Source organism: Gymnogyps californianus, chromosome 3 (genome assembly GCF_018139145.2).
Source record: "Gymnogyps californianus isolate 813 chromosome 3, ASM1813914v2, whole genome shotgun sequence".
Classification (NCBI taxonomy): Eukaryota; Metazoa; Chordata; class Aves; order Accipitriformes; family Cathartidae; genus Gymnogyps; species Gymnogyps californianus.
The window spans coordinates 50147430-50170755 of NC_059473.1; the positions used below are offsets into that span (position 1 = coordinate 50147430).

General features: G+C 36.6%; 1 protein-coding gene across 1 annotated transcript in view; it reads left to right on the plus strand.

The window, feature by feature from the left end:
- PDE10A (phosphodiesterase 10A) overlaps positions 1 to 23326 on the plus strand; it is a 197713-nt gene that overhangs the window by 131202 nt on the left and 43185 nt on the right. Inside the window, exons 5-9 of the mRNA XM_050893753.1 lie at positions 1231 to 1351; positions 3280 to 3329; positions 16860 to 17000; positions 19401 to 19556; positions 22373 to 22423. Of these exons, the coding sequence (XP_050749710.1) occupies positions 1231 to 1351; positions 3280 to 3329; positions 16860 to 17000; positions 19401 to 19556; positions 22373 to 22423 (519 nt within the window). The remainder of the gene's footprint in view (positions 1 to 1230; positions 1352 to 3279; positions 3330 to 16859; positions 17001 to 19400; positions 19557 to 22372; positions 22424 to 23326) is intronic.

The window sequence follows — 23326 nt, forward strand, 5'->3', positions numbered from 1 at the left end:
TGCTTAATCCATCAGTAAGTGTCACATGTACAGGTTTACCCAAAGTTACAGACAGAGAAGATCTAGAGAGATATGGAGCAGAGTTACATACATGCACATAAACGTGGAAGTGGTGGGTAGACTGTGGTACTCTGAACTTTTGTGGCATTTTCCATAGTACTGTTTACATTAATCTGGTCTATATTTGGCTCTAAAGTGTGAATGAGCAGAAGAGTAAGTCTTAGTCTTTCAAGCAACATTAATTCATCTAAATATCGCCAGCTTAATTTTTAGTTTAAGCAACATAATTTACTGCATCACTGAGTTCAATAAGTAATTGACCATATTACTTTCTTCAGTTACCACATTACCAGTTTTGGGCAGGGTAATGAATCTTTACTTACTGCCAAGTATTGCTTTCTGTGAAATTATTGTTCGTGATGCTGTCATGCTACACATGCACATTTACTGCCAGTTTTATCAGCCCTTCAGGACTTGGTTTCAGGACTCGGGAACTGGATAACCAAATGCAGCTGGGCCCCTGAAGGGAGGCTGCATCTCCTTTCCTATGAGATTTTAGCCATGTCATGCTGTTTCATCTTACCAGCAACCAGCACCCCATTGCTCCCATCTAAATATCCTAACTGATTTGTAATCTCTTTTTGGCTTTGTCTGCCATCTTCAGTTGAAACAAATGCCTATTAGGCCACAGTGGCTAGCATGATTTTGACTCGTGTGGTTTCTTTCCTTCAGTCTGTTGGTGTTAACTGCTGCTGTATTTGAAAGGCTGAACTCCTTGAGCTACCACCTCAAAGCTCTGGTGCTTGGCACGGTTCTGTCATTTGGTTCATGAATTTGAGGTGGAAGATGCTGGCAGAAGCAGCTACTTGCCTCCTTTTGTGGTGGAGTAGGAGCTTAAAAGGAGGGAGTTGAAGGTTACTTACCTTATAATTGTCACATCTCAGTTTCTTCTTGACACATTGTCATGCGACCTTGGCCAAGTTTAGGCGATTACTAATTGCTCAGTGGTGTACTCAGTGCACTTTGAACAAATGTCTAATGGAGCACACAGTGGAGTGCTGTGCCTCTTGCTTGGCAGTGACCCAGTTTTTCAGGCAGCTGGATTAGGACAGTCACGACTGACTTGGTGTTGAAATCTCAATGTATTATTTTTAATGAATTTATATGTTTAAAACCTGCAAAATACATCTGAGTTACTCTAAAATGTTCTTCTCGTCTTTGCTTCCATAGTACCAGGATACAAACATGCAAGGTGTAGTGTACGAGTTGAACAGCTACATAGAACAGCGCCTGGATACAGGAGGAGATAACCAATTACTTCTGTATGAACTGAGCAGCATCATTAAAATAGGTAAGAAAGAGAATCAGATGTCTCTGAGCTGTTACTTAGCATCAGTGCACAGCACACTTCTTAAGTGGTTTAATTAAGACAGGTATTGAGGGATAACAGTGTTTTCTCTGAATGTTGTCTCAGTATGAACTTCGCCTTCTGTCCCTCAGTGAATCCCTGACTGCACTTAAGTGAATTCCATCTTTGGAGAGAGTTGTGTATCCAATTGCAAAATTAGAGTCCCCTGTTAAATGAACCAAAGAATAGACTATTCTGGTTATGATGGTGTTGCAATGTCAATATTGAAAGTAAAAAAAAAAAACCTATCAGTAATATCACTGCATACTTGAACTCCTTTTGAAACAAAACTGAGATGTTACTGAAAGAGGACATACCTTTTGCATGTTCTCAAATTACATTCAGTTGTTTAACCATTTTTTTCTATCTGACGTAAATACCTTTTGTGGTAAAAAAATACTATACATGATCAAAAGTTAAAAAATAAAACAAAAAAAATTCCCAATAACAGTATAAGTGTAATTCAGCTTCTTTTTAGCCAGAGTGGATGTACTCAGACTTCAATAGGAAGTATCAGTAGCTTTGTTCAGTGTAGCTTTCAGTCAACTCTTCAGAGGTTTTACCGTCCCTTGCTACTTCATCATTTTGTAATGATGAATAATAGTTCTGGTTTATGTACATGATGTTTTAAAAGGACCACTTCTGTTTACTGATTTTGCTTAAGTGGTTATTTGGATATTGATGTGAAGCTCACAGCAAATCGGACTGGATTTTGTTAATACACAGCAAATAAGAAGCTATAGGAGACAGGGTCTGCTTATCTTTTACAATTTTTTTTTCTTTTGTAAAGCAAATGAGATTTTTTTCTGTATTTCCTTTAGAGTGCTCATTTGCCTCATAACTCAATGTGCTTACTACAGCTGAAGGATTTAAAATCTGAATGCAAATTACCATGCCCTGAACTCTCACTGGTGTTACACAGTTGACAATAAGCAAGTAACTACACAGTGGGATTTTTTTCCTTTTGTCAAAGAAATGCAGAAAGCCAATTGATTTGATCACACACAAGTATAATCACTCCCCTGAAATGTACTGAACGGATTCTTGTGTTCATTCATAAAAACCAGGTATCAGATATGTACATTTACTCGTTAGAATGTTTATTAACTGTTGGAAAGACAGGCAGGCTTACACTCAAAGTATCAAAGTCTATTGTGTAAAGCGGGGTAAAAAACATTGACTGCTATATCGTTCTGATTTTGAAAGTTTTCATTTTAGCAATAAATTATGATGGTTGGTTGACTTTAAACTTTTGAGAGTTTAAGGAACTTGACTTTACCCTGTTTCATACAACAATCTGAATCTGGCAGAAATCTGACAAGCATGAACTTTCTGGTGTGTGTCTGTTTTTAATACGGGGTAGGTGCAGAAAATAGAAACAGTTTGTTTTGAAACACATTTTTGTGGCAGTATTTGCAACATTTTATTTTCCCATAATTTTCTGTCTTAAGGCAAGGACAAATATAGCTTACCATCTATGGAAGGTATTTATTTTACTTAAGGAAATTATAATGTTACCTGGCTCATTATATTGTAAATACATGTTCTTATGTTACTTCTATACTGTCATATGAATTAATTTGAATTTACAGACATTAGGCCTTAGAATAAGAATAAGATGTCTAAAGAGGTTGTTTATAATTATCTTTTAGAATGTAGTAAATGACAATGGAGAAAACTTCCCCATATCTCGTACCTTTAACTTTGTAGAGTCTGGGAAGTTTCAAGGGACACAGCAATAGACCTTCACCTTTAGAATTTTAGATGTTTGTCCTAAGTGGAATTGAATCTGTGGTTTCACCTCAGAGATCTTGTGTAAGTCTGATTTCCCCCTGTGAGTACAATTATTTCTTTTATTATTGCTTTGGCAGCTACAAAAGCTGATGGATTTGCACTATATTTCCTGGGAGAATGCAATAATGTAAGTATACCGGATTAAGATGCTGCTTTTCTGTACAGTTACAAGTGCATTTTCCAATTTGACAATGATATGTTGATTTTATTTTGCACGTCAGTTAGCAGGAAATATTTCCTGAGTGCTGAATATTAGCTTTATGTTATCGTTATTTCTGTAAAATAGTTTATTGAACATAGTGATAATGAAAAAATGTTTCCTGCATTTAGATCCTTGGCCTTTTAATTTTTTTAAAAGATTTGGCAGTAGTGCTGTTGTTTCTCTGACTGTAGCAACTTAACTTGAGATTTAGCCCCATTATTAATGGTCTTTAACAAACAGAAAACTTAACTTGGATTTACTCTCTGCATAGACTATTCTTTTCATCTAGTTATCTCTCTGATTTTTTTTAAAATGTTATCAGGTCTTCTGTTAACTGCCAGCAGCAACTTGATAGTGAGATAATGTAAATTTCAGGTGTAGATTTTAGTTAGCATAAATTGTCCATAAAATAAATTGTACATTTAAAGTTTATGAATGAAATGAGTTTCTGATGTAATAATTTGAATAACAATTAGTCCAATATTTGCTGTTTTGTTATTTGGCATTTAGAACACATTACATTTTTTTCTATCCAGATTAATTTGTACAGTTACCGTTAGACAAGATTTTGTAGTTACTTTGCATGGCTACCAAGAAGGAAATGCAGTTTATACTTCAGTCAGTTCCATCAACTTAAAAATCACAATTTGTCAGAAATTTTGTGTCTTTCATTGGTTCAAGAAACAAATTAAACTCTTCTTACTGAAAAATTACTGGAGAGGAAAATATTTTTCTCATTGTTTTTGTTTCCTTACTTTACACAGCCCGTTTTAATAGTTTATTTTTGTATATTGTGAAATAATTGAATTCAGAAAAAGGGAAAGAATGACATTTTTGAAATAATGGAAACAGGATTGAAGATGTACAGACCTACAGGTGACTTGAGCCTTGCCTGAGAATATTTTTTACTTATTCAAAAAGATAGTGTCTAATTTGAAGGACATGGAAGAAGGCCCATACAGAAATTTCCTGAAAGAAGTGGAAATGGGTTTTGCATTTTTTTACGTTTAATGATTATTTCATATAATAAAGATAACCCATTTTATTATTCAGAAATTGGGTCTGCTCTGAATTAGTTCTGTAAGTATATAAATAACATATATTTTTTAATAACCCTTTCACTGAGGGGTGTTATTTAAGTAACATGTTCATCCTTTGTTAATGCAATCTTTGGTTCTTATTAGTAGGTGACAGCGTCCACTGTCATGGGTGGGGGGTGATGCAAACGGTCACTGATGAGCTTCCTCCTGCTGCCAAAGGCAGGAGTCTGCATGAAGTGCAGCCATTCATTCTGAATGCACAGCGCTGGCCAGCTTCGGTGGCAGTAACTGCATGCCAGCTGAGCATGTTCATCTCTAAATGCTTTGTAAATGATTACAGTAAAATTAACTTTACAGCTTGAGACCTAGAGAATTCTTACTATGAGGGGGGGTTTCCTGTTAGATTAGCGTGGCATAATACGGGGTTCCTCTCAGTCTTCTGATACCTTGAGGGCCTGGGCACTTTAGGACCTTCTGCTTTTTCTGGTTTTTTTTGTTTGTTTTGTTTTGTTTTGTTTTGTTTTGTTTTGTTTTTTTAAATAGCCTATTAGACAGTTGAATCTATTTGCTTCCCAGCATAACTCTTTCCTGAAAAAAGTTCCAACCACCAAAAACACACACTGACTTTATTAACCACTGCTATGTAGCTGCATCTCCCAAAATGGAATGTTCTTCATGTAGTTATTATAGGGACTGATCCTAAGTCCTTTGAAGTTAGTGTGAGATTTTCCATTCACATTAGTGGGCTTTGGGCCAGACTCATGTTTGTAGTCTTGCAACTAAATGGTAATGCATTAGCCTACTTTTTGCAAGAAATTGTCATTGAAAATTAATTTGGATATCTTTGTCTCTTGAATATTTACTTTAAAGGATGTGTCCAAGTGAGATTAACCGTTGTCCAGCAAATACTGACAATGTATTTTAATTTATTTTTATTAGATATCTTTTTTAAATAGGAACAAAAAGATTCTGCATAGCATAAATGGCAGAAAGGAGCTAATTTTTTAAGCTGAAGTTTCAAAAATGATAAAACCCCCTGTCATTAGCCTGGACAAAGTAGTTGCTGAACACCTATGGCCACTTGTTGAAGAATGGCCTCTATTTTTTGGTGGCTTAATTTTTTGATGCTTGGTTTGTGACTTAAGTTTCACAAATTCAGCAAAACTAATTTTTTTTTTCTTTTCAATTTTAGCATTTGGCTTTTTGTTTGTTAGCTTGAGAAATATACGTAAATCTGCTTGTGTTTGTCCAGTCAGCAGCCTCGTGTTTCAGAACCTGATGTAACAGTTATTTCCACCATGCTTTCGAAGAAATAATTTGTGCCTGAATACAGCTTTTCTGGAGTGTGTGTATATGTCTTTTTGAGAATTAGGTACTGGGAGGGGATTGTGTAAGAATGGAGGAATCTTGTTAATAAGTAGATACCTACTTTCTCCCAAATGGTTTTGTAGCATTTAGTGATGTGTGTTCTGACTATATTCTGTAAGGGAACTTAGGATCAAAACTGAAGCAAAAGCATTAACTCTACTTTGTTTCAGCTCCCACTGTAAATGTGTATAGGTGTACTTGTGCCTGTTTAAAGAAATCAAAATTTGAGAATCTTGACACGTGTTAATCTCAGCTAAGGAATGTTTTTGCAATATGAGATTTCCATAACTATCTTTAGCCTAGATTAAATAGTGAGTTTCTAATTAGGATAGAAGATAACTTCCTTTTACAGAAATTCTGGATATTTACAAAATGAAAACCAGCAAATGATTACTGCATACTGTGCACTATTATTTCTTAATATTGAGAGAATTGCCATATTATTGCAATATATTTTTTTTCATGGGTTACTAAGAATTCATTGTAAATCTTTCTTTGGTGCAATTTTTAATATGGACAGCACTTCCCTTACATGAAAATTATATTAGAACTGAAAGCGAATTTGTTTAATATGAAGAAAAGCTCTGGATTAGCTGGTCCTTTTCTTTTTGCAAAACATAGATGATACACTGGCCTTTAAAGGAGGACCTTGTTTCAGAAAAAATTCCTTTGGAGTTTAACAGCACAAATGTGAGTTTGTTAAAATACCTGTCCATATATAAAGTTTCTTTATGGCCTTATTTTCTTTCTCTCTATTGAAGTATACATAACTGTATCTTGACTTCTATTAGAGTTGGGTAACAGCATAAGGACAAGGTAATTTCTGGCTGACAGGTCAGGTCGAATGCTTTCAGGATCTTCACTTGAGTGAATTTGCTTGAAATGGAAGATGCCACACCAATTGCAGGTTACAGTGCATTTCTTTATGCAAGTATTACTCAGAATAGGCCCCAGAATGAGTGTGGCCAGTTCAGTTATTTTAGCAAGCTTCTGGTCGTTCAGATTGCTTGGGAGCACTAGCACTCGTGGCACTCCTTGTTAAGGGTGTTCTGATAGTATGATTCTGCTTTTCAGATGATTCCCCCCAAGCAGGTAAGTACCACTTGCATGCCCAACTCTTCCATCCCCATAAAGTTGCCCTGTGTAACCGAATCTGGTTTTGCATATGCTATACATATGGTAGAATGCATTGCAAAATAGTCAGGTACTAGAAACAATATAGCTTCCTCATCAGGGTCAAGTGATCTGAACAGACCTGTGCCCATACTGCCTCTGGTTCTTCAACTTTCTCCATATCTAAGAAATTATCTTGGTCCATGGGTTAGTGCAGTTATGCAAATAAAATGATTTATTCTTAAGGTACATAACAGCCATTTTGCAAATACTGTATATTGGAGACCGGAAACACTTCCAAATCAAATAGGAATGTCTCACAACTCTCCAGCAAAGGACTTGACTTTATTTCAGTTTACTGTTTTATTCCTCATGGAGATGAAGATATAGTTCATAATTTTCATGTTATGACCTTAGTTGAATATCATCTTCAAACATGACTTAAAGGATTTACTGAAATCCTCGTATTGGATGGGGGGGGGGGGGGGGTGTCAATTGCCTAAGTACCATGCTAGCTGGGCATGGATTTAAGCCCATAAGCTGACATCTTTACAAGGCAATATTTCTAAAATAATTATCACAGCTACAGAGTTTCTAATGTATTATTATATTATCTGATTCTTCAGATGCTTCTTGTTTATAGTCCTTATTTGTGTGAGTAATTCACCTCATGATTACATTGTGATTCCTACGTAAAGATGTATGACTTAGAATTTAATAGGCATATACTTAAAGTAGCTTTTGCTAGGTCTTGTGAGTGTTACTTAGTTCCTGAAACTGCAAATTGTGTTGACAAATAGATCATCCTTGCTTCAGATAGAAGTTTCCAATAGCTTTATTGTAAGAAATAATTATGTGAGGCCACAAATATGTGCACATACTCTGTGCTTCAGGGTGTATCTTATTAAGCTATTCTAGAATTTCTGGTCGTGCAGAAATTGTTGCAGCTTGATGTGCAGTGCCACCTAGTGAATTTATGGGATGGGTGATTTGAATTATGAAGAACCACGGAAAAAACATCTACTGCTTGCTAACTGTCTCAGGTTTTTGTGCCAGGCAAAGGTACATTATTTTGAATGTGTAGACATCTTCCCTGAAATTTGAGTCTTTTAAATGTTTCCAGGTGAAACCTTTCTAGTTGCAAGTCAATTCAGAAAATTTTGGTCTCTGTCCTTGAATCAATTCTAACGTCATGTACTCTTTTTATATATAAAGTGGAAGAAATCTGTTGCTTTCTTATTTGCCAGTGTAGAGTGATACTCAGCAGAGAGGGAAAGCTGTTGATGAGTTACAGTGTCTGAGTTTAACTTTGAGTTAATAAATTATCAAACTGAAAGAAATTACACAAATAACTGTCAAGATATATTTTAGTGAAATTTTGGTCCTATTTCATTTAATATTCAGGTAAATGGACTTGTGGAATATGGTCATGATGAATATACTATAGGTAGAATGCAGAACTAGACAGAGAGTAGTTGTTTGTGGTTCACTATCAGAATGGGAGGGTATTTTGCATAAATCCTCAAGGATTTATCCTGGATCTGGTTTTGCTCAGTATATTCACTAACACATAGGTGAAGGAAGAATATAGGCTTATTAAATTTGCATATTACATTAAATTAGGAAGGACTGCAGATGTGTTTGTAGGGATGGATTAGAATTCAAAATGATCTTGGAAAATGGTCTGAAGAAATTGGACAACGATTCAGTGAGGACAGGTGCTGGGCTCTCCACAGATTGCCTCTCTCTGTGTAGGGCAGTTGATGACTTGGAGAAAGATTCTGGGGTTTGCAGTGAATTTGAAGATAAACATGACTCAGCAATATCATTGCTGTAGCAAAAAAAGACACTGTTGTATGTAGCAGAAGCAGAGATCTAGCCTTCATGTAAAGTAATTTTTCCATTCCTCTGTCCACTGCTAAGGTCTCAGGTGGAATAATATGTCTGGTTTAAGCACTGCACTTTTAAGAAAAAATTGGAGGAGCTGAAGTGAGTCCAGGAGAGAGCAGAGAAGAATGGTCAGGAAACAAAAGAACTGGTATTGCTTAGTCTAAAGAAAAAAAAGTTGAGGGGTGAAGATATGCCTGGATGAGGCAGAGAGGAAGGGAATCATCTCTTCTTCATACTTACGGTGTGTAGTGGACTTGCATTGGCACTAGGAAAGCTTAGAAACTGATACCATTCAGAAGGATGGAAACATAACCACCACCACCCCCCAGCTACTAGTTGTTTTACAGCATGTAAGTGCGTCATCTTCATTTTACAAGTATCCAACATTTGTACATACTATGTAGTTTAAAAATGCAAATCTCCTGTCAAGTACACTGTCAGTTATCCAAAAGGAAATAAGTTTTTGTAAACAATGGAGGTAGTTGCTGGGGTTTTTTACTTCTTTTATCCCTCTGTGCTTCGTGTAGTAGGATTGCTGCACTTGTGTTTAAACCCAGGACATAATTGCCTATAGCTCTAAGATTTTAGCATGGTAGTATTGGGCTACTACTTCAACTTGGGCAGTTTACAAATCTAAGGTTTTTGACTGTGGATACTTTCCAAATTAGTTCTTTTGGTTTTCTTGATCATCATTACTTATTGTGATGAGTTTTATTCCTGCAAAAAAACTGGCCTTAGGGCACAGCCCTAGGATACCTATCTGCAAATAATTTCATCATTAGGCTGTGTGGTCTTACATGTAGGTTGTTACATCCTTTACCAAGAGTAAAAATCTATTGCTGTTACTGAACAGAAAAGGATGTGAGCAGCAAAAACCATTAGGCTCACTTAGTATCAACTTGCTTAATTCCCATTTCTCTTTAATGTTTTTTTTCCAAGCATCAAGTCGTATAGCAATGCTTTAGTATTAAGACTTTCATTTAATGTCAGTTGAATATGAAATGATTTTCCATTAAGCATTTTTACGGCCAGTTTTATCAGCAAAATTCGCTGTGGAAGAAACTAGATTAGGATCCAGTCACCCTTACCACCAAAACAGTTTGTTAATGGAATGCTTATCATGTGTGTACTTTAATCCTCATTCTGAACATTAACCCTGATTCTTATCCAGAGCTCTTTTCTGCAAAGAAATTTTAGAAAAAGCAGTTTGATTGGTATTTGCTTAGTTATAAGGAGTATTATAACAAAAGAAGACACAACTGAGCAGTTTGTGAAATGGTAAGCAATACATGTTTGCAGTTCAAATCCAGCCCTGTCAAACTTTATATAGTTAGTTGAATGGTTTCTAGCCTTTGTGGGTTGGGATTTGGTATTGTGCCGGATTCCCACAGTCTACACACCAACAGCCACTAGAAAAATAGCATCATTACACCTGTAGTTGACCTCTTCATCAGAAGAGCCAAAGACTGAAAGCACCTGAAAACTGTAGGTACCTTCTTATCACTGTAAGAATATCTGTCAGGAGGTGTTAAGAGACTTGAGCTGCTACTTCTCGTCTTTTCTTTTACTGGGATTTTAATCTGCTTCCTCTGTCAAGCATTAGATTTTCACTAGAAAAACCAACTATGGGGCCAAGTTACGACAGCACGACAAGATGAACATCAGCAATTCTTCATGTGCATGCTCTTAGCTGTTACAAACGTGGAGTAATGAGGGTTTTTTCAGCCACAGTAAAGGAGGTTCAAGATAAATTACTTCATAATTTCAACAGACTGTGTGCATGGCACCAAGAAAAGAACACCAAAAGCCATGGTATTATGGCTTATTGGATATATACTAATTTTGTTATGTATCTGAAAGCCAAGTTTGCTGTGTTTAGCTGTGAATTGAGAATGCTGTCATGTTGATATCCCTCAAGAATTGATTACAGTGTACGTCATTCTGCATTCCTGTAGACTGGAAGACTTGTTAATATATTAGCGTTTTAAAAAGATTATAATATGTTGCCTATACCTAAAGTGGCTATGAAATATGAAAGGGTGAATTTTGTTACCTTTGTCTGTGTTCACCAGTGGTTGAACCTTTGTTATGGTTGTCATTTGTTTTGGACTTTCTGTTTTGTTTCAGTTTGGTTTTTTTAAGCACCTCTTGCTCTCTGTGGTCATAAGGCCATTAGTGGATTCCAAGCCACACTGTAACATCAGTCAAAATTAATAGGAGGTTTTTTGGTTGGAGACTTTATCAAAGTGAATTAAGAGATTAAACTAGGAGGGAAGGAATCATTTTGAAGATTTTGGGCCCAGCTAGAACAATCTGTCGTGTCACAGAAGGCAGGAAAGGAAGCACCTCATGTGCTCTGAGGTTCCAACACAGTATAGGAGGTTTCTGGTGTCAGACTTCAGTGTTCCCCTGCCTAACTACATTTAAAGAAAGAAGTCCATCACCATATGGAATTTGTTGGAAAAAGATTTGTAATAGGGTATTTGAGTTTAATGTAGGTAAGGAGATTCTATCTGTGTCTGGAAGGAGGGGAAACAGATCAAAATAGGGAACTGCAGGATCCCGTGGGCTGCCAGGTGCCAGAATGCACGAACCTGGAAGCTACTAAGAGAGCTAACTCTGTCCCAGCTGAAACCAGGACACTTCCGAAGGATTTGCTCTCCAAGCCAATGTTTGCTCTTTTGTAGTTTATCAAACCCAGAGTGACTCCCATCTTGGTTGCCTTCTCCCTCATCAGCAGTAGAGATATCTAATGCTCTGTCTACACTAGATATCTTTTATTACTTAACTTTTGCCAGGAGAGAGACAGTGACATTGCAACGTCAGTAAAGAGCTATTAATGTTTACCTGTTTCTGATACTGACTTACGTTCTCACTGCAAGTGGTTATAGCAGCAAAAGATACTGTGAGCAGTGCACAGGCATCCTGCTGTCTCCTCAACCTTTTCCTTTTACTGCATTGTGAGTTATCAGTATAGTATTTGGGAAATTATAGGACTTTATATTCTCATATTTCCTTTTTATTGACTATATATTGTTTAAGTTGTGGTTGAAAATCCACTGGGTCCTTATTTTGATTATTAATCACAGTTCAGTATCATTACCAGAAATGCAGTCAGTCAGTCTGTTTTTGAAGTAAAATATTCAAACCCACTAAAGAAATGCAAGTAATTTGAAAGGGCCCAATCTGTCAATTTCTTCATTTACTTGTGAAGCTGTATACAATGTATCTGATGTCTGCATGGGAACATTTCTAATTACCCTTTGAGCTGGTGAAGGATGATTTGAATGCGCATTTGCAAATTAAAAGAATGCTGGAGTGATTCATGGTTAGAAGAGAGTAGGTGAGCCCCAGATTTTATTATTACTACAGTACATTTTATTTTATAAGTATTTTCTTAAGCAAAAGGAAAAACAGGAAATGTGAGCTGGATAGGTGATGTGAAAAACCTGGTGGTTTTGGACAGTGGCAATTAAAGAGATTCCCTTAAAGCTGTGTCTGTGTGATGCCTCAGATTATTTCAGTAACATGCCGTAGTAGAGCAGAGCACAACTTTTTTGTTCTCACTGCGTTCTGTTTGACTGACCTTGCCATTGATGGCTTCTAGGATTCAAAAGCTTTGTTAACAAAACCCCAATAAAACTCAAGAAATTTCCACATCCTTAATTGGCAATAAATGGTTAAACTCATTCAGATTTGAACTGATCATATATGGAATGTATCAACAGTCATGGAACTTTATTAGGTGTATGTATAAAGTCAACGTGGAATGGTAGAAGCTTATGGACTAATCGCAGCTTATCTATGGTTATGAGAAAATTTGTCTTTCTTTTTAATAGTGCTGCATGGTCAGTATAAGATTATCAATTGTTCCATGGCATTGGAGATAAAGGGTTGTTGTTTGAGGTCTAGGTGGAGGTCTGTCCTTGCACAGTCATACTTTTCTACCTGTACAGAGTCAGGAGGAATAGTGGCAAATTTAGAACCTACTGGGTAGTTTGAAGAGTTTTTTGATCACTGACCTCTTAGCAGTGGCGTTTGTAGTTTCCCATAAGAAGCAGAATGGGATTGCTTCTCCAAAACTCTTTTTATCACTGGAAGTAAAATAATGTCCACGAGCTTTTTCCAGTATAGGGATGCCTGTTCACAGCAGTACTTCATGGTGGTAGCAGCAGAGGGGTTTACCAGCCAAACTGATACTTACACAAGGACACAGGAAAGGCTGTGCTGGTGAAAGCAACTTTTGCTAGCAACACTTCATGGTGTCAACACAGTTTTTTGGCTGTTGAAGATCCAGTGAAGGCCTTTTCTGAAGAAAAATATGTATGTGTGGAAGAAGTGAGTTCTTTGTTTTCTGGTGAAAGTGGCTGTTTGATTTTGTCTTTTTTTTTTTTCTTATATTTTGCTTTGAGAAGCAGTTTCTGAGGAGAGAAAGATTTGTGCATTGTTTTATATTTAGTTATGGGCATGACTCAGGAGACCAGTGTGGAAAAACACGATTTATACACGTAATTTAAATAACACAGTTAACTTTGCTAAGTGTCACACACTGCTATCTTGGCATAAAGAACCAAATATGTCTTAAGAAAAAGTAAGAAGAATGGTGTGAATAAAAGTGTTAATCTTTGGAGAGATCAACTTTGGTCTCCAGTGTCCTGTTAATTTAATTTGACTCATTCCACTACTTAGACTACATAATTCAGACTTCAAACATTGTGTTTCATCGCCTACATTTTGCTATAGTCTGCAATATGAACCACCTTTTCAGTATTGAACACATTATAGTGTTACTGTTCCTACTATAAAAGTACTTTTTTAATAGTAAATCTTTTTCCTATAAGTATATAGTGTAGCAGGCCAAACATTTGTGAAGACATATATTTCAGTATTTCTATGCCCTTTATATCCTAAACCTTTTACTGGCCTCTTTGATTTTTTTTTTTTAATATTTTATATCAGAACACTAATTTAAATAAATCGTGAACTGTGGTTTCTTCAGTTTTATTAGAATAATGTACTTCGTTTCAGATCATGGTGTGCTTTTCTTGGATCTGTTATGTAAAGTTTTCATTCCATTTAAATGCATGTAAAAACATGAAACTGAAGCTTATGAAGAAAAGTAACTGTGAAACTAAGTTTTCATTTAAGAATTATATATATCTTTATTTTATTAGATTATAAGAAAGTGAGAATAAAATGGAGCTTTTTATTCTGGTAAATTGAGCAGGCTTGTTCTGGCAGATTCAATGTACTGATTTAATGGTTTTTTTTGTTGCTTGGGTTTTGTGTGTTAATCCTTACAGCTCAGGTACCTTCATCGCTGCAGGAGTACCTACATGTGGTGCATTATATTGCATCTCCTCAGTTTCTGAACATTTCAGTGTGTTCTTTTTGGAATTGTTTGGTATGTTTTATAATGTGCCTTGCATGTTTGCAGAATAAAGAAATGATAATTATGAGAGGATGCATCTCATATCATCGTTTCATTTTCTACAGCTGACAGTAGATGCTGAATTTTCACATGCAAATTGTACCTTTAATATTCCGTGCTAGAAAACAGCCCCTGTTTAGTAATATACCTGGTCTCACAGGGCCAGAATTGGTAACTATCGATCTCTAAAGTCTCTCTCCTTTCTTTCACACCTGAGTTTTCTTTGTCTTGTGATCCATTTGGCTCTAGCTCTAAGCCATAGTGTAAGGCATTCTGTAGGCTATGTGATGAGCTGTGAAGTTTGTACTCAAATGGTAATTGGAGCCTCAGCTAAAATAACTGTATCAATACAAAATTTTTATCATAGTTTCCATCTATAAAATGAGGATAGTGTCACCACCCAACTTACAGAGGAGTTGTAATAATGCATAGTTAGAGATTGTGAGGTACTCAGGTGCTATAGTGATACCGACCTCACAGGTCTAGGAGAGCAAAATAAGAGAAATGCCGTTGATTTCATAGTGCCTAGATTTCACTTAATTTCCTTAATCAATCAGGCCCATAGATTTTTTTAGATTTTCTGTTGTTTTTTTTTCTGCAGGGAATTAAGTATGCATATAATGGCATAATATATAAATAATAACAATTCCAGTGTGAAGCTCCCTGCTTACTGCTGAGCCTAAGCTGAAATCTTATTTGAACAAACTAAAAGTTCTTTGTTCAGTCTTTCAAGGCAACGCTGCATTCTGAGCTACTGGAATCCAGAGTACCTGTGCACCTGCTTTTGTCTACTGTTACAGAAACCTTTGTGAATGATAAATGTAGGAGACAGATTAGATGTAATTAATATTAATTATCATAACCGTTGATAGTGTAGAATCTAGGGCGATTGACCCTCGTAGCAGCCCTGACGAAAGCAAAATCTGATAGTAAAATTAATCAGTACAAAGGAGTGGCACACATGTGTCCATTCTTACCAGGAATGTTAGTAATTCTTACCAGGAATGTTAGTAATACATTGTGTGGTGGCACTATCATCTATCTGTGGTATTATATATGTAAATTAAAAAAAAAAAATAAAAAAAGTCTATTTTCCTAGCAAGGATCTTTGCTTAAAATGTTTCATCTTAGTTCATATGCTTTAAGTTCATAATTTAAAATCATATAGCTATTTAGCAGTAGAGTTACTTACTACAGGAGCTCTCTATATATACTCCTGGTCTTACAAATTTATCAGTGAAATAAATTGGATCATTGATTATAGTAAATAAGAAAACACAATTTGCCAATAGAAGGTGCATCTCTGAGGTGGTGCTTTAGTTGTGTTAATATTAAGAATGTATAAGGAAGGATGGCTCAGGAGATTAGAACATTAAGCTGAAGTCTTGGAAATACAGATTTGATCCCTGCTGTTCTAACACTTTGTGTAACCTTTGGCATGTCATTTATTCTTTGTGTGCCTAAAGTCCCTTTGTGTTTAAAGGGTAATAGCTCTGCTATGCTGAATAGGGTGTGACAGTGATAAATGCTTTAAAATTTTGAGAGTCTCTGGGATTCTGTAGCGTTAGGAGACACATAAATTGATGGATGTAATGAGACAAAGGTAGAAAAATGAAACAGAAGATGAAACTTTTTGCTTGTAAAATGAACTGTTCCTGCTGATTGCATTGGAGACAGGTTTTTTGTGGTTTTGTGCCTTTAAAATCGATTGTCACTAACAGACTGCTTCGTTGCAGGTTGTCTGAGGGGAAAAATAAAGGAAAATTTTAAAGAGACTGTGATAGGGACGTTTTTTCCCAGCACTCTATGGAACTCTGTTCCATAAAGTTTATTTTTCACCCAAAAATGAATGAAATTTTATATTTGAAGAGTGTTTGGCATACAGAAGGGTTTGCAGGTTCGACCTTTATATGTGTGTTTAATTTTCTTTTTGTAAAAAAATATTTGCGATCCCATTCATTCTGGTGGTGTTAACTTGTTTAATATTTTTGTTATAGAACAATTATCAGATGTTTCTGGATGAGTTTCATGATGTGAATGTTGTCATACCTGACGTTTCAACAAATGAGACAGTTTTAAGTAGGCAACAAGTAAGATAGAAGTTTCTTCTAGTACAGGGGACGAAAGCAGTCACTTGGATTTCAGAAAATATATTGTTAGGATAATTTTGAAATTACCTTTCCTTGGGATGAGATAATCAAGAAATTTAAAGATTATCTCTACTTTTTGAGTATTTTCTATTGAAATAAGTAAGTGCATCCTAGAAAAAAAAAATCTTTCTCTTACAAGGTAATATTTTCCTCTGTAAGTCTTTATGTGGTGTACTGTGTGTTCAGGGTAAACACAATACCACCCTGATATAAGCGATGACTGACTTCAGCAGAAGAGTTATCCACTGTCTGAATGGTGACTTTAGGGTGGGATTTCCTAAGATTTCAAAACAGTTAAGCGGAGTTTATCCAAGTACTTTTCATTGTCAAAAGCTGTGTTTCTCTACTTTATCTACTTTATTCAACCTATTACGCTACATAGGTAGAGCAGTAACTCTGTAAAAGTAACCAGGCTTTCTAATTGCATTCTTTTTTTTTTTTTCTTTTTTTTCCTTCTAACTAGAGTCTGTGTGTATTTACACCACCAGGAGCTAAAGAAGGACAACCACGGCTCATTCCTGCAGGGCCCATTGCACATGGCACTACAGTATCTGCTTATGTAGCCAGATCCAGAAAAACGTTGTTAGTAGAAGATATTCTGGGGGTAAAAAGCTTTCTCTTCTTAATGAGATGATTACAGCATGTTCTTAGAATGAGTATTTTGATGCTGAAATGTTTATTGAGCTGAATGTATAATGACAGAACTTACATCTGTCTTGCTACCAAGAAAATAATTCTGAGTTTGGATTAGCTTGATGGAATAATTTCAGAATATCTCATTTATTTTTAAGTTTAAAGTTTTTTGTTTGGTTGGTTGGGGTTTTTTTGTCTTTTAACATTTTTTTGGTTGTCAGATAAGGGAAGTAATGGTACCATAGTCACTTGGAGAGAAACCTATCAGTCAAAACTCCTGTCCTACTGGTCTTGAAATACTTAGTGTGCTAGTCCCAAACAAGATGACTTCCATATAGTCAATCAAAGTTTGATTTAATTATAATGCAGGGCTCACACTGACAAGAATGTCAATCAGAATTCTGGTTATTAGACAGGATTTTGACCTCTGCTTACACTAATGTAAAGCTAGATTACTTATAATATCAGTAGACCTACATGAAAGACACACTAATGTAACTGATATCAAAATTCAGGCCTTTGTAAAAGGATTCAGAAAATCCTAAGGTGATATTCTGATAATTCTTGGTATTCTGTATGTCTGTCCTTTTTAATTTTTTGAAAAACTTCATCCTCTAGTTCCATCTATGCAATTGTATGAAACTGGTATTTTAACTGTACTTTATGAGAACACTCTATGATCAGGTGGTTATGAGAACAGCAAGGAAATTTAAATTTTCTTTTTTCTTCAGTGTTTTCTATCTTTTTGAGTTCTGTCCAAAATAATAATCTTTGGATACTGTGGCCAAACTTGGACATTGCTGTCACTATTTTAAAAAACATTTGTTAAAAAAATGTATGACCTTTACCGGGCAAACCCAGGCTATAAACAAAATACCAAATGCCTAATGTGAGTACACTTAAACAGAACCACAAAAACAGAAGGCAGAAGCCACTTTCCCTGTAGTAACAGTCGATGCTTTCTATACACCCTGGACTATAAAGATTTTATATTTTGTTAGGTTTTTTCAGTCACATATAAGGCTTAAATTGTTACTGGTGATTTCAAACTAATATCATGATATTCTTGTATAAGAGGGTTGTATGTTTTGATTTTACATTCATAATAAAATCGGGGGGTGTAGTGGGGAGGAGTTTTGAAATTTTTTGTTGGTTTACAGTATCAGCGGATTATTGACCGAACAGGGAGATTCACTTTGATGACATGATTTGCCTTCATGTGATTTTAGGAGCATCTCAACAGTGAAAGGGAAGCGCTTGCAGATAGACTTGCCAGCCCTTTTTTTTGGGAGGACAGAATTAAAAAGTGAAAGCAGGATGCTCGTGTTGCAAAGTGCTTCCCACTCTCTTTTGTCTGTCATTTGTTCCTAGCCGTTCAGATTGATTGTCATCTTAGTAATTAAGGTGGAGATTACTTGCTGTTTTCTTTGAGAAAGGAGAGATTTTGATCGGGCTTGAAGGAGTGGCTGTCTTGCCTAAGCACAGCCTGCAGGGAAGATCTGGTACGAATCAAGTACTGAAGGACTGATGTGCAACGAAGTGGGTCTCGCGCACTTCACATCGGCTAGTTACTGCCTTACTAACTGTAACATCCAGGCAGTTTCTCAGGTCTTTGTGAGTTTTCCTACATGGGGAACTGAAGCTATAAAGCCTTGGATATTCCCTACGTAGATTAAAAGTTATGAATTTGGGCCTTTTATAGCAGCTGGTAGGATTATTTTAATGCTTGTTCCTGTAACTTTTGCACCGGTTTATTCAGGATGCATAAGCAAGGGAAGGAGACAGATTCTTACTCTCATGCGTAATTTTTTGGGAACACATTTTCCTCCTCAGGAGCTGGTTGAGGATTGTAACTCTGTATAACCTGAAGCCTTAGCCTCACGTTTTGATTTTTGTTCTCTTGCAAGCACTGCTGTCTGCTTGGTAACACTGAAATCTGAGCAGTCCACTTCATGATTACAAATGCTTTGCGGTTTTTTGGGGGGGTAGGGGGTGGTGGGGTAGTGTTGTCTGTTTGGGTTTTTACTTAATCTGGACCGGCATTAGCAATGAAGTGCTGGTTTTGCTGCCTGTGAGATTAGAGAAAATGTATTATAAAAACAAACCCAAAGCTATTTGGGCCTATTATCACACCTAATTCTGACTTTACATCAATAAGGTTATCTGTATATGTAAATTAATGCTGAGACTTTTTTATTGCATTTTTAGTAGATGTCTTAATACTGTGTGTAAATTATGCTGAGAGATATGAGTTTTAGTGAATTTTATAATTTTCCTGCAGATCTGATCAGCCAGGAGAGGGAGGAAAATGTCAGTATATCTTTCATGTTATGATATTTGTGTTTTATCGGATTATGTTTACATTTTCTAGGATGAGCGATTTCCCAAAGGTACTGGACTGGAATCAGGGACTCGTATCCAATCTGTTCTGTGTTTGCCAATTGTCACTGCAATCGGTGATCTGATTGGTATCCTGGAGCTTTACCGTCACTGGGGCAAAGAAGCCTTCCACCTTAGTCACCAAGAGGTGAGCTCATGCCCAGGCTTTCTCCATTTCCCAATGGTCAGCACTTCAGCCCCCCCAAACTTTCTTCTCTCACTCTTGTCATGTGTTTTTTACCTTTTTCGTACTTGATTTTTATTCTTATTGAATGTTACTTACTGAAAAAAATAGGTAGTGATTTGTATTTCAGTCACAGGAGGTAAAATTTACATATACAAGTACAGGGACTCATCAAGAATTTTACCTTGTGTTCTTTTGTGGAAAAACAGGTTCAGGATTTCTTTATTGATTATAAACTCAATACAGAGTTCTCAGAGAAGTTAATGCAGAGCAGGTGAATGAAATATAAGTGTAAATCAAATGTCAAAAAAAGAAATCACTTTATATTAAAAGAACACTGCCGAGTTATCCTGAGTCTCAATTTTAACTTTCCAGTAAAGCTTTATTTTACAGTATGGAAAGATTTATTTATTTTTTTTTTAAATGGACTTTTTTGGTGTGGCTTCTCAAGTGAATGAGCCCTATTGTAAAACATAATGTTGCGATGTTATAGCAACAGTATAGCAAGTCTCAATGCTAGGTCTCACAGGAGGGGAAAGTGATTTTATTTTAAAACAAAAGTGAAGCAAAAGAGATTTCATGTATTTGCTTTCACGTTCTTGCATCCACACACTCTCAGGCACCAAGATGTGTGTGTCCAGGTAGTATTTCCAAGAGTCACACACAGAGATGTGCGTATCCAGGTAGTCTCTCCAGGGTGCCTTGCAATGGGAGGACAAGGGATGCCGGCTGTTGAGTCCTTATGTCTCCTGGTTTCTTCCTAGGTTGACAACCATGTACTGGTTTTGGGTCAGCCTTTTCTTTAGCCTTTAGGAGCTGGCATCTTTTGTCTCTCTAGCCTGTCCCATCTCTTTGAGTCATCAAGATTTACTCACTGTCCTTTGTGTCCTGACCTAGATGTCCTTAGAAACTGTGTGTAGCTGTGCTGGTACCTGGATGACCTGCTAATCTAGGTGCCATTCGTAAAGCGCTCTTCTGCTTTTTTGTCCTTGTGATGCTTCCCCATCCAGATATTCCCATTCATAACCATCTTCCCATTTCCATGACTGTTCTCTACACTGCATGGTTTACTGTATTTATATAAGGCCTGCGTAGCTACATTGCCCATACACGTCCATTTGTCAATCCGAAGTTATGAGTTGTTAGCCAAGTACAAATTTGAAAATGGAGCAGATGTCTCAAAGGCTATCGCTGTATTAAAGGTGTTAGAAGTGCATCTTAGCTCTCATGTCTGGGTGAGAATCCTTGTTATGTCCCATCTACACATTAAGATGGCTCTCACATTAAGATGAATGTACCATTCATTTCTCTCTGTACCCTTCCCTAGGGAAGGGAACCTGAACACAGAGGTTAGGACAAAATGGAGTGAGTGCTAGCCAGCTCTCTTGTCTCAATAGTGGTACGAGAGGCACCATGGAGCAGTTTAGCTGTACTGAACAGGAATTATTCTTGTGAAAAGAACAGAAAATGTGCAGACAAGTGATATTAAAACTAGCCCTCTCAAGGAAGGAAAACCAGCAATATTTGTCAATTGTATATTCTGTTTATCAGTAACCTAAGTAGCCTAGCATACATGTGATGCTCATACATGTATATTGGGCAGTCAATGTTGCTTCAGCCTCAGTGTCGCACCTGGTATTTTTTCACCAGTAAGTAGAGGTCATGGTAGGGGACTGGATTAGTATGGTGGTGCCAGTGTCCCTGCTCACAGAACAAAGAACAGGCATTCATACAAAACCAGGCTTTATTAATTCTGCTGCTTACACACGATGTATTTATTTTAAAAAATTATCCTATTACATTAATCAATCTACAATTCAGATAGGTCTCAGAAATGCATTGTTCTGTGCAAATATGAATCTTTTATGTTATATGAAGTACCTTCTGTAACTGAAGTCCATGAATGTTCTACCTGGAAAAGACTGGCTGCTAAATAAAAGTATTTTATTAGTAAGTTAAAAATATTTTAAAGTCACTTTCTGAGTGTTCTAAAGGATTCTTTTCATTTTCAGGTTTCAGAAAGCCTTTGGATACCATTAGCAGTTTTTATAAAATGTGTACAACGTGTTCTGTTTAAAAAAAAATAAAATTAAAAAAAAGTACCTTAGGAGGGTATGCAGCAGCAGACCTCTTGTACTTCTGTCCTCTGTGTTCCTATAAAGCTCCTGTGTTTCAAGGACAGGAGATTATGCATGGTAGCACATCTTAGTTAACTGCAGTTTATATGACATTTGTTTGAAACGTTGCCTGGAAACTGTCATACTTAAAACACTAGTCTTGAGCCGAGGGATCAGGTCTGGTTCTTCTGCCACCAAAATGGTAGTGAAAGAAACAGTGCCTGTTTACAGCTGGAAATAGCTGTGGCTGAAGAGATACAGCCCCAGAAAGATGTTATGGGATAGTTTATTTCTATGGCAGATGCCTTTCAACAATGTACATAATGTAATTTTTAAAGCCCTTGGCTTATGGGATGTTTGTTTTGATGTTGTATTTCTGAGCTGATGGGTTCCCAATACCGCTTTTGAAGAGCATTGGTAAGCATTTTTTTTGATACAAAAAATGAGGATTGTTCTCTTCTGACTGAATGTACCTGACTAAAATTGAAACACTCTCAAGTATACTGAGATTTTCACAAAATAACCATCTTCCCGCAAATTGTTACTGCCTGCTGTCTAAAACAGCTGTCAATTTACTTAGCAGCTAGGTAGAGAAAATGAGCATGTAACTGATCTGCAGTTTTCAAGGTTTCTTCAGAGTTAGTTTCTTCTCTTTTGTTTCAGGTTGCAACAGCAAATCTTGCATGGGCTTCAGTAGCAATACATCAAGTACAAGTAAGTGTGGGTGGTTTTTCATTTTTTCATTATGTAACCCTTCTGCCAGAACTTGATTAGTAGGAACATGGATTATGATCAAATTTAAGTGGAGGGCACTACTAAAACATTGATTCAAGCCCCTTCCCTGAACCTGGGAAAATATGCTAACATTTTTGGTGTTCAATGAGCTAGCTCTCCTCACGTGCAACCGTGGATCAAATAACAAACAGTATTTTTACTAAAGCAAAAAGAAACTTTAACAAAGTAGATAAATAATTGTTAAAGCAGAATTATAACAACTTTGCAGGTTTTTCTTGTAAGAAGGCAACTGCTAGGCCGACTGGTTGCTTTCCTCCTGCTTTGGTGTTCAGTTTGAGATTATTAGGTGCTGCTGGCTAAGCCTACTTTAAGCCATCCTTGCTAGCTGCTTCATGGTCCTGTAGCTACTCCCACTAAGGATGCTTCATGTTGTCCCTAGTCGGGTGCCTAATGAAGCTCCACACAGTGCAAGCTGCTCTAGCAAACCCCAGCAGCTTTGCTAATAGGTTTTGTTACTTCAGCTGATAGAAGATGGTAACACTGAAACTAAACATGTTCCGTCAACTCACAGAAGATGCTAAGATAGGTTCTTCTGTCAACTCACAGGAGGAAGTTCATGACATTCTTTTTTTCAAGGTGGCTTTCATACACTTGGTAGAAGACTTGCACAAAGCTTCCTGCTTTTCTTTTCTAGACTCTAATATTTGCCACCTTGGTGCTGGAAGTCATTGACTTTGTTTGGGATCGTCATTCACCCTGGCACATTCAGGCAGAATTAGCTGGTGTAGATTATTGTACACTAATAGAATTGTAATTGCATGCAGTTGTAGCTTTACTTTGTAACAATGACTCCCTCTTTAACTGAGAAGTCTTTCACACCTA